The sequence below is a fragment of the Poecilia reticulata genome, chromosome 18 (genome assembly GCF_904066995.2).
Source record: "Poecilia reticulata chromosome 18, P_reticulata-male-v2, whole genome shotgun sequence".
NCBI classification, from domain to species: domain Eukaryota; kingdom Metazoa; phylum Chordata; class Actinopteri; order Cyprinodontiformes; family Poeciliidae; genus Poecilia; species Poecilia reticulata.
The window spans coordinates 8,903,185-8,931,077 of NC_088847.1; the positions used below are offsets into that span (position 1 = coordinate 8,903,185).

General features: G+C 40.8%; 1 protein-coding gene across 2 annotated transcripts; it reads left to right on the forward strand.

The window, feature by feature from the left end:
- The first annotated feature begins 451 nt into the window (after positions 1–451).
- Positions 452–27,893, forward strand: hdac8 (histone deacetylase 8). Of its 2 annotated transcripts, XM_081599553.1 has the most exons (11): positions 452–870; positions 988–1,040; positions 1,862–1,992; positions 2,995–3,136; positions 4,056–4,168; positions 4,342–4,419; positions 4,859–4,967; positions 6,132–6,304; positions 6,837–6,931; positions 19,215–19,320; positions 27,335–27,893. In XM_081599553.1, the coding sequence occupies exons 1-11, from the start codon at positions 763–765 to the stop codon at positions 27,355–27,357; spliced, it is 1,131 nt and encodes a 376-aa protein (XP_081455679.1). In that variant the 5' UTR covers positions 452–762; the 3' UTR covers positions 27,358–27,893. The 2 variants fall into 2 exon arrangements, with proteins under 2 accessions (XP_081455679.1, XP_081455680.1); XM_081599554.1 differs by lacking the exons at positions 452–870; positions 988–1,040; positions 1,862–1,992 and adding an exon at positions 2,011–2,890.

Consider the following 27,893-nt stretch of genomic DNA (forward strand, 5'->3'; position numbering starts at 1 on the left):
GACCAAAATTCCAATGTGTGATTGTGTGTATATATATTAATTTTTAAGTTTTAACAATACTAAATTAGCCCAGCATAAATGCCAACCCTCACTTGCGCTCTCCATAGAGATAGGACCTGGAAATATTTAAACCAAACAACATTTCAGAAAGAGAGATGTTGCATTCAATAACTAATTTTAAAATTAGGGTATAAACTTGAAAAAAAAATCATTATCGTCATTAACTTTTTTTAAATGGAATATATTATTTAGAGACTTGTTCTTACAAACAAATTTGAAAATCTAAAACGAAAAGGGTTGATAAAAAAGAAGTTAACAACAAAAACAACAAAAAGCTCACACTGATTTTAGTTTTCTTTTTAATGCACATTATTTGGTCAATAAATCTCTTGTCTGCTAATATAAGGGCTTAAAAGTAAAAAGACTACAACAAATCCCAGAATGCAGCATCGCCTACGATCGTTCCTGCTTGGAAGCAATCCGGCTTGAGAACGTTCCTTCCTCTTTCCAGTGCAGATGAAAGCTTTAGTGAATACTTAAAAAACTACATAAAGCCTAACTAACTTACAAATTGAGTTATTTCATAATTTAATTTCGATATTTTGCTTTTTTTGTTGTTTCAGCGGTTACTTCACCCGGTTGAGGGGGAATGTTGACGGTGTAACACCAGACCAGCGACACAGTCTTTTCGCATCTTTTAGCTAACTGTTCGCTTTTTATCATTTTAAATTGGTTAGTTTAACATAATTTAGCGCAACTCCAATGAGTGCCAGAGAGCACAATGATGAAAGCAGCAAACGGAGAGTGGCGTACGTCTACAGCCCGGAGTACATCGAGACTTGTGACACTTTATCCAAAGTCCCAAACAGGGTGAGGAGATGGATTCAAATAGAAATGGATTAAAATAGCGTTAGCTTCTGTTTGATTTAAATTCACACGCATAAAGTCGGATTTAAACGGGATTTTCTTAATGTTTTCTATGGCCAGGCGAGTATGGTCCACTCCCTGATAGAAGCTTATGGACTGCTTCCACACATGAGGTGAGTTGTTTAGGTTTACTCTTTAAAACTTTACAGGTCGACGAAAACTATGCTGACTTACAAAAAACATATTTGCGAACTATTTTAGTGTTTGAACTTATTTTTTGGAAAACAGAATGAATGAAACATGCATCCATTTTAATCATTATCCCAATACAAGTCAAAGAGTTGACTAAAAATAATACTTTCAAATGTCACCCAGAGCAGAAACAGTAGGTGTTTGAAAACATGGACAATAATGTGAGCGTTGGGTTTTTCAAAAGAAGTAAAAAAAAAAAAAAAAATAGATACATTTTTAACTTCTGAGGCAGCAACATTCTGACTTTATAATAAAGCTGTTGCAGAACTGTATAGCCAATAAGTGAGACTATTGCATCCTTGGTGCACAACAGAGCATTATGGCATATCCTTCCTCCCAGCAGCTGTCAGTCATTATATCCATCTCTGCTCCCAACAAACTCAACATGTGTTTATATCTCTGCTGTCATTTGCCAAGTTTTCTTTTCATCATTTCTTGCCAATAGTACCCAAAAAAGAAAGAAAAACCTGAGTTGGAATTGCTGCTGTTTCTACTATTTTACATGATAACCGAACTATTAAGCTTTGTTTCAAAATATGTTGATGCAAATATACTCTAAGGTTATATCCATGTCTGCTTTGTGTAATTTTTCTAAAATTGTAAAGTACATTTTTTGCATGTTGACAGTGTAATGCATATTTGGCAGATGTCTGTGAAGCCTATTTAGCACAGTTGCTTTACTTCCATTAGGTCCCCAGTTTAGCCCTTCATGTTGTTTTTCTGTTTTTTCTCTTTCCTCCAGCGTTGTGAAACCTCAAGTTGCCACGATGGAAGAGATGGCCATGTTCCACACAGACTCCTACCTGGAGCATCTGCACAAGATCAGCCAGGACGGAGACAACGATGACCCCCAGTCAGTCGACTACGGCCTGGGTGCGGAATACACAAACTAGAACTTAAAGTTGTAATTTATTCTTAGCTGATAAACAAGACCCCAGAAAAAATATGTTTCACACTTTGGCCATCTGAGAGATTCTGTATGTGTTGGTATTTTAAATTAGTTTTAAGTTCTGTGTATTCAGCACAGGCAGAAGTTACAGTTTGGAGAGGAGAAAATGTATAAACATGTCTGTGACCACCATGGGGCAGCATAACACTGTCTTTAATAAAAGTTTTATCTGCTGAGATTTCCATTTCTAACTTTAGACTGATCCTGCGGTTAACCCGTCTTGTTTTTGTTTCCTCGTCTCATTCTCTGTCTTTATCTGTCGCTCTCACTCCTTTTCTTCACTCTCATCCTCCCTTTGCTCTGTTCTCAGTTCTTCCCACTGGAACTTCCTCCTTTTGTGTCGAATGTGATTTTCAGCCGGAGTTCATCCGTCCAGTGTGTTATAAAACTTAACTCCTTGAGTTAAAAAGTTTCCCATTAAGCACTGGATTGTTTCGGAAGTGAGAAAGCGCACATGCGCAGAACGCACGGCTGTAAGGATTTATTCGACGCATGAACTAGCAGGAAGCTATGGCGGATACCAACTGAAGCTGGACAGGCTCAGCCGTGCTACTTAATATGTCCAGCTTAAATCAATTTCTAATGAGGAATACATGTGTTACCTAAGCACTTTGTTAACGGGAGACGACGTACTGTTTGATATAAGGTGGAAGCTAAGGGTCTAAAGCGCATACGCGTTCGACATAAAAAAAAACAGCGCCATACAGTGGCCTGGCATGACAACTGCAGGTGACTCGAGGTGTTACGGCGGTGCTGTTGATTGGGAACTTTTTCACCAATCGACATCCGAAAATCCCGGCAGTTTCCAGGCAGCGGTCTCGTGTAAACAGTACAAGTGTTAACTTTGTGTATCTTCATGGTTTTGTTTTTGTCACATTACGCTCTTTTGTCTATTCCCCTTACCTCATGTCTCTTTCTACTCGCAGGCTATGACTGTCCTGTGGTGGAGGGCATATTTGACTATGCGGCAGCAGTAGGGGGCGCTACTCTGACGGCAGCCGCGTGTCTGCTGGACCAAAAGTGTGAAGTGGCCATTAACTGGGCGGGAGGCTGGCACCATGCTAAAAAGTAAGCTCTACAGCTCCACATATAGTCAACACGTTTAAAACGTACGATGTTGGTTACGATAGAAAAAGGGCCAGACAAACTGAGTCTATTCTAGTTTAATAGCTTGCCTTTCTCTACTGTTTTTCTTTGGTCTTCATGACGCAGCAGCTTGCTCCGGCACTTAATTTGGTGATATAAGAGGAAAGTGAAGGAAGTACTAAAGCACTCACATTTTTTTGTTTGTAAAAAAAAAAAATTAAAAACAATGAAGCGCTTTTCTTTCAGTTCCTTCTTTTTTTTTTTAACCATTTTGGGTTTATTTGTCAAATAAAATTCCCAATTAAATACATAGAAGTGTATGGATGTGACAAAATTTTTGCATTAGTTAGACAATTCAATTTGGATCCATATTTGCCATTTTACACGCCATAAAGCAAATTCTCAAAAAAAAAAAAAATATATATATATATATGAATAAAAACTATTTATAAATCAAATATATAAATAATATTTAATTTGCCTTATTTATTTATTCATAAACATGACGTAACAACTGTCATGAACATAAAGGAGTCTTTATGAATGTTTATGACTGTTGTCATGAAGTGTCATTCAGTAAATGACACTTTTAATGCAAAGTTGATTTAAACGTTGCATTAAAACTCTATTAAAAGTGCCATATTTGCATTAAAGTGTCGTTATTTACCAAATAATGCAAAGTTGACACTTTTAATGGACATTCAGCCATAAACGTTCATGAAGACTCATGTCATGTTTATGACAGTATCATGTCAGTCTTATGAACACCCTTTCAAATAAAGTGTAACCTTTTTTTATTTACTAAAAACTATATTTAAAAATTTTTTTTAGCTTTTTTTTTTTTTTTTTTATCTATGTAAAGAAAAATGTCTTGATTCTTTCTCTCTTCTGTGTTTTCCAGGGATGAGGCTTCAGGGTTCTGCTACGTGAACGATGCTGTGCTGGGGATCCTCAAGCTGAGGGAGAAACATGAGCGGGTTCTGTATGTGGACGTTGACCTGCATCATGGAGACGGTACGGGCAACGCGCACAGAGATGGAGAGCAGCTCTTTATCCTCCTTAAGATGGGTTTTATTTCTTTACACTGGCTCTTCCTAACTAATGAAAACATTTCAAGTTCTACGTAAAGGTTGAATGCATTATTTACTGGTGGATTATGAACTTTTGCTTTTTACTCTGTGGCACAGGTGTGGAGGAGGCCTTTAGTTTCACATCCAAGGTTATGACGGTTTCTCTGCACAAGTTTTCTCCTGGATTTTTTCCCGGTCAGTGACTCAAGGTGTTTGGTTTTTATTTCTTAAAAAAAAAAAGTTCCTTAAGGTTTCTACAACCTTAAAAGTCTGGAAAGAGCTTATATTGGTTTCCAGTTTTGGATAAGTGTGGAAAAAAAGGAAGTTGTTTGGAACATTTTCTGCTTTTTCTTTTCTTTTTTTTCCCCTATTTTCTAAAGACCTGATATCTTTGTTTTGCAATTTAGCACATTGATTTTCACATTTTACTCATCAGACTTCAGTTTTAAGTCACTAAAAGATTTCACTAGATTTTTTTTGGACTGGAGTTCAATTTAAACTGGACTTGTGGTTTTTAAACTAGATTTGTCCAATCCAGGAAAGTCTAATTTCGAGAAGAAAACATGTAGGAACTGTGATCCTTGTACGATCATCTTCATTCTGAGTCCTTAAAAATAAGGGCGTCGATTTTTAGGCACGGGCGACGTCTGTGACACGGGGCTCGGAAAAGGCCGTTGGTACGCTGTGAACATCCCACTGGAGGACGGCATCCAGGACGACAGATACTTCCAGGTTTTCACCAGGTAAATAAAATTGCTCACACATAGAGAGGAAGGCAAAAGGTTTGATTTGAAACATCCATCCATCCATTTTCTTGCACCCTGGTCCCCTAATGGGGTTGGGAGGGTTGCTGGTGTCTATCTCCAGCTAACGTTCTGGGCGAGAGGCGGGGTCACCCTGGACAGCTCGCCAGTCTGTCGAAGGGCATGATTTGAAACCTTTTAGGCTTTAGTCAAGCAAAGGTAGGTTTAGAGCTTTTATCGCTTAACAACTCTTTCTCTCAGTATTATTCTAATGTTCCACAGAAATCTGTAATCCTTCAATTTAAATTTGCTTCTTTAATTTTTCTTAAACTTTTCTTTTCGAAGCTCTAAAACCCACGTTACAGGAGCAGCTTAGTGCCACTCACTCCTGATAAAGATGTTTAAAAAGCTGTCAAGTCGATTCGGCTTTTACTTCAGCAGCGCTGCTGATTTTGGTCGAAACAATTCTTTCTTAATGTGCCCTGAATAAATGCAGGCAAATTAAAGTGATAATTTTGTTTAATTTAAAGCTTTTTGCCTCTCCTTTAATGGGGACGACAGTCACTGTACTGAGCAAGACCACTTTAAACACTGTCATCTTTAATCTGGGAAATATAAAGAAATTAAAGCTGCTGAGATTTTTTTTTTTATAGAACTACACTGGAATGTCTCAAACCACTATAAGCTGGCAGGTCAATCAATCGATCGATCGATCAATCAAATATGTTGATCATTGTTTCACTTACTACTAATCAAAAGCTGCTGGGTTTTTAGCCTTGATCTGAGGGAGTTCAGTGTTTCAGCCATTTTGCATTTTTCTGGAAGTTCCACATATGTGGTGCATAGAAGCTGAATGCTGCTTCTCCTCGTCTGGTTCTGGTTCTTGGGATGCAGATCTGAACCAAGAAGATCTGAGAGGTTCTGGAAGGTTGATACAACAGCAGCAGGTCTTTATCGTATTTTAGCTCCACTCGGTGATTCATAACCTCCAGTTTTTACCCGAGTGATGCGTTGGAACCAGGTGAGCTCCATCATGTCCGATGACCGTTGAAGGCGTTTGGTATGAAATTGTAAATGTTTGGGTTAGTTGACATCTGAATTGATGTCACTGGAAGGGGTATCTAATGAAATGTATAATTGGAGACGTTTCCACTTGCTCTGCAGCGTGATGCAGGAAGTGCGGACGCAGTTCAACCCGGAGGCCGTACTGATGCAGCTGGGCGCCGACACCATGGCGGGCGATCCCATGTGCTCCTTCAACATGACCCCTGTAGGGGTGGCCAAATGTCTGCTGCACGTCCTGCAGTGGCAGCTACCTACCCTGCTGCTGGGAGGAGGTACTCGCTTTCTCTCTGTGTGTTTGTGTGTGTGTTATTCTGGCCAGCCATGTGTTTTTGAACGTCCTCCAGACGTAAACGTACCTGTGACTTCATAAAGATCCAGAATGCGGGCCGTATTCTTCGCGTGCGTTTGAATTTTCCTCACACACGGCGCCCTGTTTCAGACTCCTCAGCCCCTCGGCCAGATGATAGCGACTAATTATGCGACACAATGAAGCCATTTTACTCCACTACAATCCAACCTCTCTTCCTCTCTCCCCCTCTCCCTCCTTGTCCTACATACTTTCTCTCTGCGCTGTATCCTCCTCTCCCGCTCGCTTCTCGCCATCCTCCTGATTTCCCTCGAATCCGCCCTCTTCATCATCGCTCCTTTATTGTTGTCTGTGTGGGGAAGAGGGGTAATAAGCTTTTGACTTACACGTACTGTCCTGGTAGCATCCACCAAATTAAGTTGTCAAGACGTGACAAAAATAAAATTGTTACTGTGCTCATCCTTGAACTCATTGTGCCCCGCTTGTTTTGTCTCCAGGAGGTTACAACCTGGCCAACACGGCCCGCTGTTGGACGTTCCTGACCGCAACGGTCCTGGGAAAGACGCTGTCCTCAGAAATACCCGACCACGAGGTACGACAAACGGACCCCCGCGGTCTGTCTCGTACCGCCGCAGTTACTCGCATTTACATATTCCCACACGAGCACAAATGTTCTCATTCATCGTACCCCCTCACACACACACACTTGTTAAGAACTGTCCTGCTGAGTCACTCGTCTAATCAAAGATGGCTGTTGACTCAATAAAGGGGGTTTGTGTCCAGGTGAGTCAGACGGCCAGGGGGTGCTGACAGTTAAACACAGCCTCCTCTCAAGCTGATTTGTGAGGCAGAAAGGTCACCGACCGACTGTTGGGACGTTTTAAAGGAGAAATCCATGATCTTATTTGCAATAAATGGGGAAAAAAAGACATTTGTGACACTATAAAACATAGTGTACACACATCCTTAAAAAGTCTTAAATTTATTTATCTAAAATTAAGGCCTTAAAATGACCTAACTTCATTAAGGAAGTGCAAGGTGGCCTTAAATACACCAATCACGGTTGCATTTAATCTTATATAGTCTATGTAGGTTTTTTCTTGCTGGACTTTTCTATCAGGCTGAAGTTTGAGTTGTCCGCGGGCATCTTCACTCACTGCGTCCTGTGACTCAAGGCCATTAAAGTTACCAGTAACAAGCTGCTATACCAGTCAGCAAGCAAACTTAACAGCTGGTATTTGGTACCAAATTGTACATAATAGGGTTAGTTGACATCTAAATTGATGTCAGCTATGCTAGCTGCTAATGACCCACATCCTTATTAACAGCTAGCTAGCTCGTAATCAAACAATCCTTTAATCGCTAGCATGTGGCTCATTAGCAGCTAACATATGGCTCATTAGAAGCTAGAATATAACTACCTAGCTAGAAAGTGAACCATTAGCAGCTAGCATATGGCTCTCTAGCTAGCTAGTTAGATGGAAAGCAAACAGGTTAAGCATTAGCAGCCAGCTTACGTCTCATTAATAGCTAGCATGTGGTTCTCTAGATAGCTTATTAGCTAGAAAGAAAAAAGCCAAACCATTAGGAGCTAGTATATGGCTCATGAATATCTAGCATGTGGCTTTCAAGCTAGCTTGTTAGCTAGAAACCAAACAAGCAAGCCATTAGCAGCTAGCATGTGGCTCTCTAGCTAGCTAGTTAGTGGAAAGCAAACAAGCAGCCCATTAGCAGCTAGCATGTGGTTTATTAATATCTAGCTAGCTAGAGAGTCTGTTTTCTTTCCTGCCAGGTAGCTAGTTAGAAATCAAACAAACCATTATTAACTTGCAAATGGCACTCTAGGCAGCTAGGTAGTAAGCAAACAAACCATTAGCATCTAGCATATGGCTCTCTACGCAGTTAGGTAGGTAGCTAGCTAGCGCTGCACGACATTGTGCATGTGAGAAGCACAAAGTTGCTGCCAAGAGCCACATAAAGACCCCAGAAACTTCACAGTTTTGGTCCCCTACATTTGTTTTGTACATCTCAGTGGTGGCATAGGGCTTATATTTAATAATAATTGTCTTTGGTAAAACCTTCAATGCTCACTAGAGCTTAAAGTGTTCCACATAAATATTTAAACTGGAGCCTAATCTGAGTGATTAACAAAAGCATCCACTTAAATTAAATGTTTAAAACGTGCAAAATTACAGATTGTGCATCTGAAATGTAGAATCTAAATATAACTATGGAAATGAGGAAAGGTAAAGGAAATTGTATCAGATTACTGTACAAACTCTCCTCTAGCACATAAAGATTATCTGTTACATTAGGCTCTGCTCACTGTGATGTAAAGAATAGATGTGCTGTTAGGGCTTCATAGTTTTGTAATGGTGAAACCAGGTTTCCTCATCTTGAAATAAGCTCATGAGATCATTGAGATAAGATCTATTGGAGAAAGTCAAACCTCCTTTTTTTCTTTTTCTTTTAGCAAATGATGCTAAAAGTAGAAAGATAACTCATCGGAAGGCATCAGACTTTATATTTCACTCATAGGGATTCTAGGCCTTTTTCCTTAGCAATATTCTAAGGATTTTCATCACATTGTGAAACCTCAGACATCATTTTAGTTCATGAGGTCAATAATTTCTAATTAATCAAGTCATCCTTGTTGCTTTGTTTAAGTGCACATGTAAAACCTTTATGTAAGAAAGAGTCAAGACTCTCTTTTGACTAATTTAGCTATTTAGATTTCTATTTTCCTAATAGCTCAGTAGATTCCCTTAAACAAAAAACTCTCCTTAAATCATTTTTGTTGTGTATTTCTCATAAATCGCAGTGATATCAAGTATTCAAACTGGTTTAAATGGTTAAAATTGAAGTTATTTTACAGATTTATACAGAAGAGAATAGTAATCTGGAAAGTCTTGCAGCACTTCTGTGGCAGTAGACGAGGCGTAGTAACTAAACCGACATGTGACGGCTGAGCATCGACTGCCTTGTGTAGCTCTTGGTCTTTGTTTGCTTGCTTGCTTTCTTTTCAGTTCTTGATGCAGAACAATAAGTGATCCTTGCAAGAAAGAACAAGATCTTTCCCCCGACCACAGGATGTGCCATTTGACACGGTCATTTAGAGAACGAGCGCAAATCTCAGCATCCATTAGGGTTAAGAAACTTGGTGGCAGCTGGAACATATTACTCAGTGCAGTACACTTCCAGTGGGTGGATCAAGCCTATTTGCTTAGTTGGAACCAGCTGGTGGTTTCTCTTTTTGACACCAATCTTAGTGATCAGTTTTGGTTTCTTTCTTCTTCTTTGTTTTTTTCTGCCAGAGAAGGTGTTGATTATTTCAGCGAGACAAACCCAACATCATGTCCCGCACAATGGCTTCTGAGTGGAAAAGTCCAAGCAACATTCGGCTGAGATCGAATGTTTTGTGCTGCACCAAGATCATCTTTGCCGTTGTGGTTCTAGAAAGAGTTCAGGGAAAAAATAATGGAAGTCAAACGCAAAGTCCTTGTGTAGATAAAAAGATGCTATGTGTGTGTATGCGAGTAATTGGACCAAGATGAGGGTAGCTCTTGTTTCTCCTCGTCGTCGTTCAATGGTCCTAAATACCCTTTGACCTCATTAAGGGGCACTCGTGGAAAACAAAGCGGCTATCAGTGCGGGCAGCTGCTGCAGAAGAAGAACCCAAGGAGGCTTGAGTCAAAAAACAAACAGAGGGGCGTCTTAGCTTCATACTAACTGTGTTTTTAGTGTGCAGATGTTTATTTTTTATTTTTGCAATGTTGCAGCTCTTCAACTCTGCACAGAAGTGTGTGTGCCAGTGTTTTTCTGTGGCCGATAAGCGGGGCATTTATCCATGATGGCCAAGCAAAGCTGAAGTCCCAGCGACATGGGAGAACAAAACCTACCTTTGTACCCTTCTGCCCTACTGTAGACTACATGAATACGCACATTCATTACTGTCGGATAATGCCCCGGCCTGTTTTCTAGCGTTTTCACGCGCTTCATTGTATGATAAGTTTGGCCTCGGTTGTGAGGAAGCAACAGTTGGTCAAATAGGAAACTGCTGAAAGTGCGTCCTTATTGAAGAAATGTCAAGTAGAAGCAGACAAAATGTTTACTACGTTTGTGCTTTATAAACGCTTTGCCCTGCAGAAGTATCCATGTGTGTTCAACTTTTTCACATTTCTAACTTTATGACAACAAACATCAACATATTTGATTGGGACACGAATGAGCACATCAGTTCTGAAGTAGAAGGAAGATCATACACAATATTTTCGCAAGCGATTGTACATCCAAACAAGGTTCGTTTCATCACCTGAAACCAGCCTCAAATATGTTAATCAAAAGACTTAAATGTAATCTTGACTTATAGAACAGTCCTGTATGTTCTATACATGTTTATTTCTTCTTATTGTGGAGCTTTGGAGGCTATTGGTATCTCACTGCTAGCTTTTTATGTTTACAAAAAGTAAATGCAAATTTATCCTCAGTTGGCTGGACAGAGTTTGTACATTTCTGTGGAGGTATAGGTCTTAAATTTCATTCGCAGTGGTCTTACAAAGGTCTTAAATTTGAGGTTGGCTAAAGCTGCAGAAAGCCTGTTTAAATCACCTCTAAATAGTTTGTGTTTAATCGAAACCAACATTTTGCCAGCGACTACATGTTTTGATTGTGAAAATACACGATGAACCTGAAAATAAGTCAAAGAACACATCAGTCAAAGCGAGGCAGTCACATCAACAATGGTGCTGCAGTATTAAATGATTATCAGTCAAAATATTGCAGTGCAGATAACCCACACAATGGCTGCATGCGATATGCTTCGGTATCAAACCGTAGCAGAGGTAGAAATTGTGTTGATAGCCATAAAACCCCGTTGACTTGTATTGTCGGATAGCTGTTAGCTGATCCTGACTGACCCTCCATTGTGTGATACAGGCCGATGATGGCAGCGTGCGAGTTAAAGGTCAACAGTTCACTGCTTTCTAATAATAGCACTACGTGTCAGAGGTCAGGTAGTGTGTCTGAGTCATGATTCTTTGTAAGAGTGAGTGAAAATGTTCTTAATGATGTTTTGACTAGATTTCTGCTTGACAACAGAAGGTGATAACAAAACGTCGGTTTTATTTATGGAGGGGAAAAAACTAATAAAACACAAAGTTAACGGTGTTTTATTTTTTAATATTGAAGAGTAGGAGAAGAAGAAAGTGAGGAGACGTGGTCAGTTTGTCCTCCAGCAGCCTAAGACTATGGCAGCATAATTACAGAACCGTCTTTCTGGAACGCAGTCACCCCCGCCGGAGCCGACCGTTCGCTCTGTCTCTTTACTATTCAGAGCTCGGGCCAACTCTTTTTATCTTCCAGAGAACTGGGCCGAGCTCTAACCCCTGCGGTACTCCACAAGCAATGCTGGAGTGTAAAGATTTGTCATTTACAAGAACAAACTGGAATTTGTCGGACTCTACGGCAAATCTATTAACGCCGCAAACCAAATATTTTGAAGTAACTTATTTGCCTTCTAATGTGAGAAAATTGGCTTTAGTTTGTTAAATATCTTCAAAAAGTTTCAAATCTTCGCAGTAAAACAATTAGGCGTCAAAGAGCAATAAAGTCTGAAAAGGTGAAACACAAAAGGTGAAGATATCAAAAGTGGCAGAGCTTAGTCTGATCTAAACGATGAGCTGTATTCTGCCACCATGTCACGATTTAGTGTTTTGTTTTTACCTTGAGCCTCTGACCAGTAGTTTGGTTAACACGTTCTCCCTGGTATTTTAGACTTCTTGGATCACTAAACTAATGACGTCAGGTTCCTCCTTTTCTGATAAAGGTGGGCTGAGCTGAGCCCCTCCCATCGAGTGCTGGTCAAACGCGCAGTCTGCACTTTTCAGCGAGATGTGATGGTGCTTTTCACTCCAGACGGCAAACAATCTCAGGTCATCTTCCGTTTGTGGAATTTTGCACTTCAGCATGTTAACGCTGGTGTCATTTTGTACGTTAATTATTCATTGTTTTTAGCTCCATCATGTTGCCGGGCAGTTTTTGAGCCAAGAAATAAAAGTGCATAACAACCGCCGGCATGCTACAGAAACAAATGAGAAACTTTTTTTTTTTTTTAAGTTCTCTAATGTGCCCTACAGTTTTCATTTCCAGCACAGTGAAGCAAACATCGCTACCAATAAAAAGGTTTTATTATTATTTTCCTTCAACTTGGAAAATATTGACAGAGGTTGAGCCGGTCTTCTGCCACCGATTCGTCCCGTCACTCTCTCTGGTGAGATATACAGTAAAACACATCCCAGCACTACGAATTCTCGAATTCCCCTGGATTCTGGTGAGGCCAGCAGAAGTAAATACGAATGCGTGTCCGTCTGAGAGCCGCACAGGAAGGGAAGGACGTCTCTGGCCCCCAGATTGGCAGCAGGGACGTGTTCCGCCTCTTCGCTTCCTACTTCCTCGCTTCCTGTCTGCAACCACTTCCTGCCCGGCCCCTCACTTGCCGTCAGAGTCGCGCGGGCTCCCCGGAGTCACGGACTCAATCGCAGGAAACGTCACCGGGCACTGGCGTTTGGGTGTGTTGTGATTTTGCAAGAGGATGACGGCAGGGTGATCCTGCTTGTGAACGGCGACTAATAAATGTGAATGTTTTACTGGAACATTCTTCAGCGCTAATGGGTTCCATGAACATTGGGGTTGTATCAGACGTGATCTGTGAGCTTCAGGGAGCCAGGGCCTTATTGCTGTTTTTGTTTAGCGTGTGTTTATTTTTCCATGTTCGTGGTCAGGCTCCGTCCAGGAGGACTGGAGAACATTCTGTTTTCCTGTCAGGCGAGATGCTTTGCTAATCCTCCTGGATTCATAATCACAATACTCCAGCGTTTTCTATTTAGTTTGCGAAAATCCTCTGGCCAGTCAGGCCATTTCACTCACATCGCCAGCAGTTTTGAGAAAATTGATATTTGGATTACAACGCACTTTTACTGTGTTTTCACCCCAATAATCTGTTTTTTGCAACATTTCTTACATTTTCAGCTGCTGTGGTTTGTTTTCACACTGCACTGTGTCAAGCGAATCAAAACTCTTCGAGAAAACCTGTTCCCCCTCCTCGCCTGTGGTGGCGCTCCAATGAGAACTACTGAAGGAATCAACACAAAAATGTCTGAAGAAGATGTAAACAAAACTGGAGTAGCATCAGATTTCAGCGCTTGGAACATTTCTCTTTAGTCGTTGGCAAAAAACCACAAGGCATTTCTCCCGCTAATGCTAGGCTCTTGCATTTGTTGTGGTTGTATTTACCCAGAATGCCCTGCGCTATAGTTCGTGTCCTGCTTTCGGAGTAATCTCTAGTCCGCTTGCATCCACCGGTGGATTCAAACCGTACTAGTGTTCACTTCAGTAGAACTGAGACCTCTGTTTTAAGGCGGACCAGTTAGCTTTTTTTTGGGGTCGCATCAGAGTTCGATTCAAGTGAACCGGACTTAGGGTGCATTCATACCAGCCCTGTTTAGTTTGCTTTAATCGGACTCTACTTCGTTTGCCTAGAAAGGTTCTGGTTCGTTTGTGCAAAGGCACAAGGTGGAGAGGGGGAAGAGAAGGGAATAAGTTTAGCAAAGAGTTAGGTTTGTTTGACGTAAACGTTAACAATTTTGGTCCCTAGTCAAACCAAGTCTACCGGTCTATAAGGTGTGGTGACAACACCCGTAATTGTTTTCCCAAAGTTTGTGTAGCACAGTTTAACCCCGTGACCCTCCAGTGGAGGAGAACTAGCATGTACCCCTCTGTTTTCCACAAGCACACAAATGTTATCTGTTGACTACAGGGCCTTTAAAGGAGAACTGTCAGATGAGTGTAAAGAGGACGGAGCGATGAAATGGCAGGGAGGACCAGTCCAGATGTGAAGCCTACGTGCATTATGTGACCACGATTTGAGTATCGGACTGTTTTTTCTTTTTTTTCCTTCCTAAAAACATTTATTAGATAGGAGCCTGATAGCAGATGCAGCCCATTTGTTTTCCTGAGACATTTTTCCTCTCTGCTGCGCGGCTCGGCATCCTTCATAGCAGGGGATCCTGCTGATCGCTGTAAAAACAAACACCCGCAGACGCAGCACTGCTGTCCGCAGATGGGCCCTTGCTCAAAAAACACATACTCCGGCTTTCTCTGAGGCGTGTTTGGATTACTCGTGTATAAACTCCATTCACGCGTGAATCAATGTGTCTGCACCTGACAAGAATGGATGGCCGCGGACGGTGCGTTTTGTCTAGAGTTTTACGGCTTGCACTTTTCAAATTCTGGACATTTTTGGGAAGCAAACTAAGATAAATGAAATCATCCTCCGAAGCAGAGTTGATAAAAGAAGTTGAGAAACTATGTCAGGTTGTCTTTCATGCTTGTCTGTGGGCAAACGATTTCTCATAATTTGATACATGGAGGTGTTCTGTGAGAGGAAAGTCAGAAACTACAAATAAAGACTGGTTCTGGAACAGATGAAGCTGGCTAACATTTTTACATTATGTTGAAAAACCAGTTCTGTGCCAGGGAACTAACAACTTAATTGAAATCTACCAGTTTTGCCAAGAAGAGTGGTCAAATATCCGTGGCAGAAATATTCCAAGCAAACTGTTGATGGCTCAAGAGCGTCCACTTAATTCTTTTTTTTTATTAAAATCACTTTACCCTGGAAGAAAACAGCCGAGATGCAGTAGAGGTTTCATGGATAAGACGACAGGATGCGAGTTTGGTTTAACAAAGTTTGATGTCCAATATGTCACATTAATAATTATCTTTACATTACATTAAAGTGGAGTTTAATCTTCCCTTTGATCATAGCATTTTTTTTACGTAATTAAGTGTTTCTCTTGAAAAGTTTGTACAACCAGTGAGTAATGGAGTAGAGGTGGAGGGTCTGTGTTTGGGACCATGGCAAAAGAAAAACAGCTTTTCCCCTATTCATCTCCCAGAGTGTCTCTGCTCAGGACACAGGAGCCAGTCGGTGGGTATTTTCTGTCTCCTGACCTTGTCCAGTTACGTCGATATGCTGCGTCACTGGAACAAGCAGCAGAGTTTATCTGTTTCCCCTATTGTTCCCTCATTCTCACATGTTCGCTCACATTTCGTCTTTTTCAACCGTGCTCTGTACGATCTGGAGATGTATTCGCAGGGTGTGGACCTGTCTCTCCCTCATCTCCTGTCCGTCTCTTCCTTGGTCATCCAATGCAAACAGGCTGCCAGCAGGAGGCTGTGTGTGAGTGTGTGTGTGAGTGCGTGTTGTTGGACTGCAGGAGATAGAGCACTGAGTTCATGGGAATAATTTGGACGGGTCTCTGTGTGTGTTAAGTACACACATTGAAAACTGGTGGTAAGACACTAGGATTCATGAAAACAAACTGGAAGCAGATTCATGAACTTGGAGCCGTACAAAGGCTTCATAAAATTTGCATACATTCACCTTGACTTTGATGTCATACTGGGGATGAACTGTTCTTTTTCTGCCTAGAATGATTTGTACAAAAATCAACTTCATACTAAACCCTGTAAGAAATGTATAAAAAGCTCAAGGACATTTCTACAGCTAAGCTAATATTTGGTTAAGTATCAAGCATACAGTTTGTAGCTGTCAACAAGTTTCATGTATACATCTGGCAGGATCTCTCACCACTCGTTTTCGCAGTATCTGTTGGTTTTTCTGTGAAATGGTCTGGCACCATTCTTAAATTTTGAGGGTTGAGGACGGGGCAATTCCAGAAGCTCAATGTTGGCCCGTTGCATTAATTTCAAAACAGGTTTGGATGTGTATTTGGTATCATTCTCCAGTTGGAAGAATGAGTTTCAACTATCTGACCCAAATTATCACCCTCTGATGAGAGGTATTTTTGGAGAGGATGTTTCTTTGAGCTCCAAGGTTAAGGCTTACCACAAACTGGAAACTGCTGGTACTTAAGTGTTATTACACATGGCAAAGCTCATTTTACATCGCGGTAACCGAGGGGCTCCTTACCAAGAAAGATGCTCCAGCTTCAAAATCGACACAATTTGCAGCAATACCTCATGGACAAGCCAAATCCCTTCTGGAGAAATGTTTTACAATCAAAGAACAAAAACTGGTGGTGAGTGGTGGTGGGGATAATGAAGAAGCAAGACTACTTCCAGCTTGGACACTATAGGGTTTACAAAAATGCATTAACTGTGGTTGAAAGCAAATTATTTAAATGGACTCCTAACATTTCTAATCATAAAAGTGTTCAAAACCTGTTTTGTACCTTTAAAATGCATCTTGAGATGCTCAAAGTACATGTATTAATGGATGAATAACATGTAAATCCGGGTTTCTGCAGTTTTCGCCAATTCAAATTTAAGACCTTTTTTAAGAACGTTCGTTATGGGTTACATTTAAGACCTGCATCACAACAGAAATGTACAAAGGAAAACTGCATATTTCATGTTGCAGTAGTGCCAAACCATCAGATGGGATGGCAACAGAAACTAGCCTTTGGCAAAGACAAACATTGTACATGCAAAAAAGCTAGCTAGCTTGCTAGCTATAGCGTAGAGGCAGCTAGTTAGCAATAGCCTCAAATGCCTTAAGTCATATAACCTAACGAAGATGTGACTCGAAATTTTACCTGACCAAAAAGTCCCACGAGAAAAATAAACTGCTTAAAGCTAACTCCTAATTCTCGATTGAATTTCAGACATTTTAAGGGCTTCGTTTTCAAGCTTTCGGAGACTTTTTAAGGATTCACAGACGCCCTGTAAATATACAAACTGATGCCTTCTCATGCAATGACTCGCCTTCCCTCTTACCCAGTATTAAACAAAGACAGTGTGGTCTTTGTGTCCAAATAAGCAGAAATGTACTCGTGCTGCATGTTGGCTGACTTCTGCTGTGTAAATCAATGTTTGTTGCCAACAGACTTTCAAAGCTCTTTTCTAATGAGATCTACTGACTGTACTAAAAATTGGAACAACACATTACCTAGAAAAACCCCCATATGTTTGGATTTAGCAGTCAGGAATCTTTTGTGCTTGTCTCTACTGGAGGTCACCTTTTGGTTTAACATACTGAGGATTGGATTGTTTTTTTATCTTTGTTTGCCTCGGTACTTCTGAATGTGGCTGAGTTCAACTCGTTCCTCGTTAGATTTCAGTCACCTTGGCTCTCTTGGTATGTTCTGGTCAGTTTTCAGTTCCAAGGCTTTCACAACAGGCTCTGCATACGGACTGACGCACTTGTGGTCAGTCGTGGCCTCAGAGTTTGTTTTGCTCTCACGCCACTGACTCATGGCCCAAACCAATCACCGAAAATACTTTCTTTGCCTCTCTTCTCCCCTCCCCCCACCCCCAATCTGACAAGGCTTGGATCAACTTATGATTAAACAAAGTCTCTAGATTTCCACCTGTTTCAGTTTTTTCTCTTGGCTGTGGTCTGACTCGACACGAAATGCCAGGGAGACTTTGGCATTTGCTGAAACAATCTCTGAGCCTTTTTGTTCTCATTTGCGAAGCTCCGACCGTTATGGTGGAGGTTTGATTGATTTGTGGTTCCTCCTTTGTGTTCTGGGTTGCATTTTCTTTCTGTTTGTGAGGCAGACGAGACTGTTTTAAATGTTTGCCTGAGCGAGTAAAATTCCCTTTCAAGAAAATGAGTTCAGAAAATGGAAGTAACATGCAGCCTTCTTCTAAGTTATCTTTCCTCTAACGATGAGAATGTTAATCCCTTCTCCAGACATCCAGACTTTGGTAACAACATGTTCTTTAATTTACAGATACCTAAACATGTTGCATGAATTTGCATTGTATAACAAGTTTATTCAATTTATCCCATGCCGTCAAAGCTAATGTATCTTTTTAAAACTAGATGTCCATTGAAAGATTTTGCTCTGATTTTGAATATCTACACATGTGCATATCAACACAGGTTGGCAGAAAACAATCATTGTTGGTGGAAACCAATTAGTATGCCTATAAAGATAGTTTGTCAGCATTACAAGCAAGAGGAAAACTGGGATTCGTCTCCTCTTTTTGCATTTACAGTTGTGTATTTCCAGATTTTCATCATCTGTAGACCAGTGTTTTGCTTTTTTACCCTGCTGACCCTTTTTCACTACTACCTACTTTACAAGACTTGACTTTTCTCTACTTGACTCCACACAGTTTTCCGTTACAGTTGAGCTACCAGTTCTACATGGTTGTGGTTTTCCTAGCAGGGCCGCCCCAGAGTCTGAAAAATAACGCAGTGTGATCTGTATGTGACAAAATGGGGACGTTTCTCAGCATATTTTGAGATTCAAATTGGTAAAAAATAAAAAAAAAAAATGTACAAAGCTCAAGGCAAAAACGATCAGATTTTAACAAAGAACACGAAATAAAGCCTAAATGGAAGCTGACTGGATATTTTTTTTGGTCAAACAGGATACACACTTAATCGCGGTTTCAGGACAAACACTTGTTAACCCAGATGTGAGCTTGTTGCTATGGGTCTGCATATGTTCAAAAAGTACTTTGTAAATCATTTACAGCAGGGCAACAGAAATCTTTCAGTGGAAACTGCAACAAACAAAACGCAGGAGATAACACTCTTTGAATTTACTCATGAAAGGTTCTTTATTGTTGTTTTTATTGAGGTGCCTATGTTTTATTATTTAAATTTAATACCGAAGGTTGAGTTTCTGATCATGTGAAGCTTAAACCAGGGTTTGCTTACTGTAACATGCATAATCTGCCAAGAAACACACACAAATCAGAGTTGTTGAAAAGAAAGCTAGCTCGATCGTATTGATGTCACCCTGAATCTTGATGAGACAACAACATAAAGGGGCAGACGGTATTTGAAAAAAACCAACGTTTGCGACGTTGATCTGTGAATGCATGCATGTCTGCAGTTTTTTACAGAGTACGGACCAGACTACTCGCTGGAGATCAGTCCGAGCTGCAGGCCAGACCGCAACGACAGCAAACACCTGGAGCGGGTCATCAGCACCGTCAAAGGTATCAAAGATGTTTGTGTTTACTGGAGGCTCCAGGTGCGTCTCTGTGTGGGTGTGGAGCGTAAACAGGTGTGCGCCTGTTTGTGCGGACGTGAACCCTCGCTCACCTACGGCCCCTTTGTCTCTGCATGGCTCTTTCAGTGCGTGGTGTCATGTGTCTGTTCTTGTCGCTGTGTGCCTCTCCGCTGGATGAAAGTATAGTTACTTTAGTGTTTTGTTCCTTTGGCTCTTATCGTCCCTTTGTGCATCTTTGTATGTATGATCTGTTTTGTTGGGGTTTTTTTGCCGTGTCCTCTCAGTCACCTTCTGGTTCTTAACAAACGCGGTATTCTTTCAGATGAGTCTGTATGGTTTTATGTTTGAACTAAATCTTCATCCTTGAGTATGTGTCCGTGTGTGTGTGTCCGTGTGTGTGTGTGTGTGTAGCAATTTGTGGTTGAGGGTAAAGTCAGCCTTTTGGTCTTGATGCTGACAGCCCGCAGCTCTCCAGAGATGTTGCAGGAAGGTGAAGCTGAAGTGAAAAGTTGAGCGGCAGGAAGTTTTCTATACGGTGGTGCAATGAGGAAAGAAACAGCAAAAATCTAGACAATACTTACAGACTTATTTTCGCTTATTTTCATCCAAGATTTTTTTAGAAAAAAATCTTTTTTAGATTTTTTTAGAAAAAAATCTGACTAGGAACTCTGTCTAGACGTGTAAACCACAGACTAACAAAGCATTTATTTTTGATATGAAAGTTAGCTTGGTCTTTCATGAACTTTTATCAAAAAAAAAAAAAAAAAAAGATTTGCTTTATTAGCAAGGTGTGAATTTTTTTCTGATTACACCTTACCAAGCCAAGCTGGATCTATTTAATATATTGCAAAGTATTCACAATGTCCTGGTTAGGATTTTTATTGACACAAAAGGTGTTTCCTGCGTCAGCTGCCGGTCTTATACTAGATCACAGTATCAAGGCCAGGCTCATGCTTGAAAACTCTACTTTAAAGTGCAGAAGCACTCGACAGTTCACCAGTATTACATTGTCTCTGTCAGTATCGTGGTTTTAGCCCTCAAAACTCTTTCAAAGCAGTTCCTGTTGAAACTCAGTAAAATGCTATTCTAACATTAGCATGTTTCCTCTGTTTTCATATGACTTGTTGATATTTTGAAACATAAGAGTCCCCTTTAAACATGTGGATAAAACCTACAGAAAATGCTGCTGTTCTTCCACTTCGCCAACAAATGGTTGGCTTTGGTCTGAATTTGTTTTCACGATACATCCAGGGACGTTATGACACAGTCGCACGACTCAGACCAGGAGGAGCAGCAGCAATTTGATTCTAAATGGGGAAAAAAAACTCTTGGACTTCACCATAGTTCCCAAATGTTTGGAAGTGCAGACAAAGTTCCTTTTTCCACGACTCCAACCAACCCACTTCGTCCAGCATCAGGACCAACACACCTGATTCAAAAGAGATGCTTTGGTGGAGTCAGTTTGACATTTATTTTTAAATTAATCAATTAATTATACTGTATTAATTTTAGTTTATTCTGGCCTGTTTTTTTTATCTCGTGACCATTTTGGAAACCTACAACCAAAAAAAAAAAAAAGGCTTAGGGTTAGATTTGTGGGGGAAGCATTTGCCATGAGCACAGAGGAGGAACTCACTTTTCTGGCACCTGTAAATTCATTCAAGAGGCGCCACTCTGCTGGTGGAAGAACTGGGATTCAGTGTGAAAGCAAACCCAGACTAAAGGGAAGAATGTGCTCTTTGATTGTATCCGAAACAGTGCGGACATGGCAACAATTAACAACTCGGTCTTTTTCTGCGTTTGAACCCTGAAGATCGTTTTACTGTGGCAAAGGACAAAAAGCCTGCTGGGAGAAGATTCTCTTTATCCGAACAGGATTCGGTTCCTCCAGGTCACATTAAAGCAAGAGATGAGGAGTTTATTTGGCAAAATGTAGCCGGCTTGGAATAAGTCGTCACAAAAACGAGGGATTGAAAGTATCTCCGCTGCTTAGTCATACGGCTTTTATTAGGGACAACAGAGGACTGGTGGATGGAGCGAATGAAAGGGTGGAAAAAGTAAACGGGAAGATGGAGTGAAAACAGGAACTTGTTTTATCTGTTGTTCCCATTTTTTTTTTTATTTGAGTACCAAAGTGGTTGTTAAAGAACTTAAAGCCATTTAGTACTTTTTTTTTTGTTGAAATCTTTGGTTGCGCAATTACGTCTAGTTTTAGAGATTCCATTGGCATACATCTGCTAAAAATCATTTGGGAGACATAAACTTTGTGCCATTTATTCTGTGATAAAACAATTTCTTTTCATCCCTTTAAATAAAACCAGGAGATGGGGGGCTGAGGGGGGTCCATCTCTTTATTCTCCTGACATTTCAGACATGTCACGTCTGTTTTATGTAGCGACCTCCATCTTCCAGCCTCAGCCTTTCGCCATGCAACATACAAGACTTCAAAGTGTCAGTGACAAGTCGGTATGTTATACAGTAAATATTGGGGCGCCGGGTTTTCTCTGTTTCTGATTATATGAAGACTGGCATGTCTGCTCTACTAACTGATATGCCTGCTCACAAGCGCTGGACTCGGCAGACGCACACCTCCAGGCAAACCGGTCCACATGACATCACCGGGGGTGGATAAGTGTTCCTCTGGTCTGGACACAACATGCCGCTTGTAAACACCGGTTTCAAAGAGAAATTGGTCGGGGTGTGTGTGTGTGTGTCCACATCTGCTGCAGCCTGTTTGCTCCAGTGACCCACAAAAAGACAAAACGGTAATTCATCAACAAGATCACCTGAACACAAACGGTCGACTGAAACGTGTGTGCTTCCACGAGACGTCACTGAAAACACAAACTGGAGAATGTGAAGTTGTTCAATAAATGTGTTTCAGAGCCATTTTTATCTGTAGATGATCTCGAAAACAACGTCGTCCCCAAAACGACAGTGAATATTACCAAAATTATTCTGAACTCGCTGAATAATTTTGTTGAATATTTAATTTGTTGTTATTTGTTGTTGTTTTCACAGCCAGACTGCTTGTAGATTATGTGGCTTATTAAAACGTTTGGTAGCGGCTTTGTAGAATAAAGCAGCTCAGACCACAGAATCTCACTGTTTACTTTAATTTCCACCACAACTCCTCAACTTTCTGATCTTGGTTATTAATATCTAGTCTAAGTGTGAGCAATGAAGAAAGTAAGACGTTATTGATTAGAAGTGTTTTTTAAAGTACTCGCATTTCACAAGCATTGCATCCAAGTAGCCATCTGAAATGGTGATTTTGCAAACATTTATATGTCGATAATGACTCAGGTTGATTATATCGTGTTGCCTTGTTGTACAGTAAGGAAGCGAGTTTGTGTGACCAATAGCAATGAGCAGCAGGGGGTCGTTTAGAGCAATTTTGGTTTCATTGGAAGCCGTAATGATTGGAGTCGACTGTCGACAATAGTAATCAGAGCCAACATATTTTAAAATATTGTTCAAACATTTATGTTCAAGCACATTACATGACGTGAGATTTGTCTTTGCATGTCGGAAATCAACAAACGGGTTCAAAGGGGCTGATTTTAGGTCCCTGTTAGGTACAAAAATTAATCCACAAAGTGATTAGAAACATTGTTCATTGCTACACTGTTCATGTCGGATTATGCTAATGTTTGCTCCCTGATTTCTCCGTCCCATATTTCTCCTGCTTAAGCTGAATTAGCCCTCTCGCTAACAGTAGCATAGCACACCATGCAGCTACAACACTAGTTTCATGGCTACTGCCAGTGATTCCAGCTTCCTTCTAATGAGATCTTACTGGTTCACTTTCTATTATTAGCTCATTTTTCTGCTGGCTTCAGGAGATGCTGGTCTTCATTTCTGGCTGTTTAATAAGTAAAGAAGAGAGAAAAAAGTAGCAGCTGAACAGACACTGCAGAGGAGCGATCAGAGAGAGAGAGAAGCAGGAAATGACAGAAAAACAAAACATCTCGCAGTTCAATTTCCTGCTTCAAATTATTCATTGACTTCCTATGAAATCTGTTACTGGTTTTAAGTCTGAACATTTGACAACATATCTAGCTAATTATAGCAAGTTGCGTAAAGCTAACTGGAAAAGTTTGAGTTCCTGGAACTTCTCACGACAAAAAATCAGGAAATGACTAAAGTATAAAATACTCACCTAGTCTGGTGTAAAGTGAATTATTGTTAGGATTCAAGTTGTTCCACAGTTGATTTTTTTTTTTTACTTCCATGAGAGCAAACAAAGCGCCCCACCAAAATTAAACGACCAGTGTTTGCAAAAACAGTTGCAGTCCTCATGCTAACATTCCAGTTAAGGCAAAGGCATAAAAAAATGACGATATTTCTGTCAGAGACATCAGAAACATCCCAGTTTTTATTACGATTATAAACCAGCCATTTAATGTTCTTTGAAGCGTAGTAAAATAAATACGTCGGGTGCAGCATTAAAGGATTACTTAATTTTTCCTGATGTTTGTCATTCACACATGACGATTGAGACAGTGTAAACTCAAATGTGCTTTTTATTAGGTGTTTTTTGGTTGCCGCAGCCATCTCATTGTGTGTATTTACAGCTCTGTTTTTACAAGAGTGGCAGCATAATTTCCCCCGAGGCTCTGTGCACAATTGTGACTCTTGTCACTGGCGTGAAGCTTCCCGTGCGTGTGCACAGCTGCCTCTTTCCCCAGTCTGTCTGCAGAGTTGGACGTGTTTGACATCCAGCTGCCTGTGCGGATTAATTCTCCGAGAAGATAATTTTTATACTTTTAAGTGTGAGCCAGACGACTCAGCACTGTCAAGACATCATCTGATTTGACGATTCGTGGACTTTGCCCACGTAGTCTGAGTCGGGAGTTAAGAGAAACGGACAAAAATATCTCTACATGTGCAAAGCTGGTAGAGACGTACCACAAAACACTTGGTGCTGTAATTGCAGTGAAGGGTTGTTTTTTTTTTGTTTTTTTGTTTTTTTTACAAACTTTTGACTTAATGGGGCTGAATATAAATGCACAAAACCCTTTTCACATATTTTATTCCACTTTTCAGTTATTCTCTCTTTTTTTTTGTGATCATCTTTCTCACAAAATCCCCCCAAAAATACAAACAATTGAACTTTTTGGTTGTCTTATACGGAAGCGGAAAGCAGATATTTTTTCCAGAAGGTTTTCTTAAGAAAACGGGTTCACTTCTGGTTTTCTCGGGTTAACGAGTCAATCTGAGATCACAAGATGTGAATCGGTGTGTGTGTGTGTGTTATATACCTGATTCCATCCACAGCGGCATGCATTTGGCGGATGGAATCACCAGTCATTAACTTGTCGTGATAACAAACCATCGCAAAAAAATTGTATGCGGAAGCAGGAAATTAAGTAGTTATCTTGGAAAAACTGTATACGTTTGTACGTCACTATATCTTGACTGTAATGACGTGTAGGTTGGGTAACCGTTATTAATTATAACAGAATAATTTAACTGCGACTTGATTTTCCAAGTTTCTCAGTTTTACGGTGAAGTTTCTGACAAGAGTCCAACCTTACAGCTCTCCTGCATTTCCCCAAGACAGATGAAAACGCCTCAGTTCCTTTCGACGTCGGTTGTTTTTCATCGAATGTCCTGTTGCCGAGGCCCCACTGCTAAAGGCTGTTCCTCTCGTCCGAGCTCCCTTTCCTGTTTTTAGTCTGCATCAGGATTTTTGAGTTTCCATTTGTCATACTTTTTAGAAGAACAAAAAAAAAAACGGTCCTGCGTGTAAAAGTGCCTCCATCTGGAACTGTTGGTGCGTTGTCAAAGCTGCGGTTGACTGTACATGTGGCCTATGGTTGGCTTTTTTACCAATGCTGCAACTATTAAAGAAAGAAAAAAGTCCTAGAATGCATGCCATGCTTAAGAGACTTCTGTATTTTTGTTCTTGTGGAGCACACGAGGTAAGGTTTTGACTGAAACTACTGTTACTTTTTTTAAAAAAAAGATTGACCAAAAGCACAAAAATCCATCAAGCCTAACTTGTCCAATCTCTTTTAACCTGGAGGTCGGATCAACTGCTTTCTTCATGTGAACTCTAACAGTGGTGTTTCTTTTTCTAGCAATCAATTCCTTGTCTGTTTCCATTTTATCTCCAGATGTTTTTTTTTTTTTTTTTAATTTTTTTCAAACGTATCTGAAGTTATCTCTCAGGACTGATTCCATTCACCATTCTAAAGCTCCTCCTATCACTCTTCTTGGAATCCAGTGGAAACAGCTTAATCTGAAGGAGCTGATTTCTTTCGCAATTTAAAACAAGTTATAAATAACACAAACGCACATGTGGCCTTTCAAATATTTGTTTTGCTCAAATTATTCGTTTTCTGAAACGTGTTTCGAGTCTCTGGCGGATTTCATGTGAAGTCGGAGCGGGATGAAGTGCAGGCAGAGAGAAAGAATGACATTTAGCAAATGTATTTCATTCGAAGAAAAAAACAGCAAAGTGGAGAAATTCGATTTATGCTGTTGTGCTCATAACTCTAAGGTTGGAGAAGTAAGTAGGACAGAACGTGAAGTCGTAATTCCAGCAAAGGCCGAGGTTTTCCACCTACGCTGGGTTCAAAATCCAACATGGCGCAGGACGTACAATCTCACTGGTAATTGCTGTAGTAAACGTTAATTGTAATTCCGATTTGCAGCATTTTGTGCAGTATCATACCAGTAAATCTCTAAAAGAGTCGTAGCTAGACAGCCAAACTGTTAAAAAATGTGAAGAAAACAAACCGCGGCAGGCGCCAACGTTTTGATTTCATCCGCCTTTTTCAAGCACTTCCAGTCTTTAATCATCCAACAGATGATGGCGAAGTGTGTACAGTTTAGGTTTGTAAAGTCATCCATGATGTCTGCATGTTGTTCTGCTTGCAGGAACGTGGGTGCAGATGAGCGTTCTTGAAGCAGAAAGAATGCAAACGGTATGGGGGACAGAGAAGGAATAATAGCTGAAGATGAACACGACTGGCATGTCTTGATGTGCAGCTGAGCTTTATCTGCAGCAAGAAGCCATAAATCAGTCGCACCAGTAAACCATCTGTCATAGTGGGTGTGGGAGGTTTGGACGTTTGCAGCATCTGGGCTCATTTGCTGCTTTGTTTCTTGTAGTTTTCTACATTTTCCACTTTATCCTCTCAGTGGAAGGAACACCAAGTAATGCAGTTTGTCATCGGAATAAAATAAAATAAAAAAAAAAACGCAATAAAGTTGTTGTTTTTTTTTTTTATTGTCTGATGGCTCCGAGTCTTTACAGTATTTTCAAAGTTTAGTCAGTTCACGCATGCCCTCTCCCTGAGGTGAAGAAGCTGCAGCATTCTCTACATATTTGTAGGCCTGAACACCAGACCGGTCGGTATTAATGTTTATACTTCAGAACTGCCAGTTGTTGTTCGATAAGCCGTTGTTCACTGTACTCGGGAACGTGACGGGGGGACTGCACTGACAGCTCCACAATGGCCGACAAACAGGACATCCTCCCTCGGTGCGTCAGGGCAATTACTCATCCCCTCTAAGTGCACGTGCAGCGGTTTGTTTTACCAATCGGAGAGCTTCAGCATGACAAAGGACCAACAATGCGACATTATTCCGCCAAAGTGAACCGTCAACTACACTTCATAAAGCGCCTATTGGTCCAAACACTTGCTTGTGTTTGTATTGAGCGTTAGTCGGGCGTGGAAACCAATCTGCGTCCTCATGCAAATGAGCTCTCTGCGATTGGCATTTTCATGCCGATCCCTGCTTTGCATGCTTGTGTTTCTTCGGGAGACTGACGGGGCTCACCTCTGCCTCTGCCAGATGTTGCTTTGCATTTTCGTGGCACTCGTGCTCGGTTTCCTTGGTGCTTAATATATGTGTTAGCCTGGCTTAATGAGAAGGATCTGACCCTCTTCTGCCGTTCCTCCTTCTCTGCGGGTTTGTGTGCTTTTGAGTGCTCACCCATGTAACCTCTCTCACCCCTCTCATTTCTGTCTCCCCCTTGTTTACAGGGAATTTAAAGAATGTGGTTTAGGACCTGGCAGCCCCAGCCAAGCTCCACACACACACACGGCGTCTCTCCAAACCAGGTCTACGCTCGGCAGCTCTAATGAAGACAATATGGAGTGGACCACTCCTGCCCCAGGGCAGGGATTGAGCGAACAAGGGAGAAGAGAACAAGACAGTTTTGGAAAAGATTCGTTGAGTGTTTCCAGGGGGAGAACAGTTTAATAAGGGATGGGGGTTGACGTGGTCTCTATTCAATGTTCACTGTTTTTAATTCCTTGTGTTTTTTTGTTTTTTTTTTCTTTGTTTTTTTAATGTATGTGGGTTTGTGCAAATGAAAGTTTATTGTATGTTCTTTGTAGTTTTGTAAGACTAGATGACAGCGGTTCACCCCTGAGCGTTCGGTACCAAGGGAGGCATCAGTCGGACATTAAATGGAAAAACAGATTTTTCAGGGCTCCGGTTTCATGGTCTGCCCCGGTCCCGCTGTGCGATTCCAGCCTCTCGTGGACAGATGAGCACTAAAACAGACAAAACATTCGAGTCCTCCAAGGCCCCGTTAAA

Coding starts and splice junctions, on each gene's coding strand:
- hdac8 (XM_081599553.1), top strand. CDS start 763: ATGAGTGCCAGAGAGCACAATGATGAAAGCAGCAAACGGAGAGTGGCG. Junction 871..987: donor TATCCAAAGTCCCAAACAGG/GTGAGGAGATGG, acceptor TTCTATGGCCAG/GCGAGTATGGTCCACTCCCT. Junction 1,993..2,994: donor GTCAGTCGACTACGGCCTGG/GTGCGGAATACA, acceptor TTCTACTCGCAG/GCTATGACTGTCCTGTGGTG.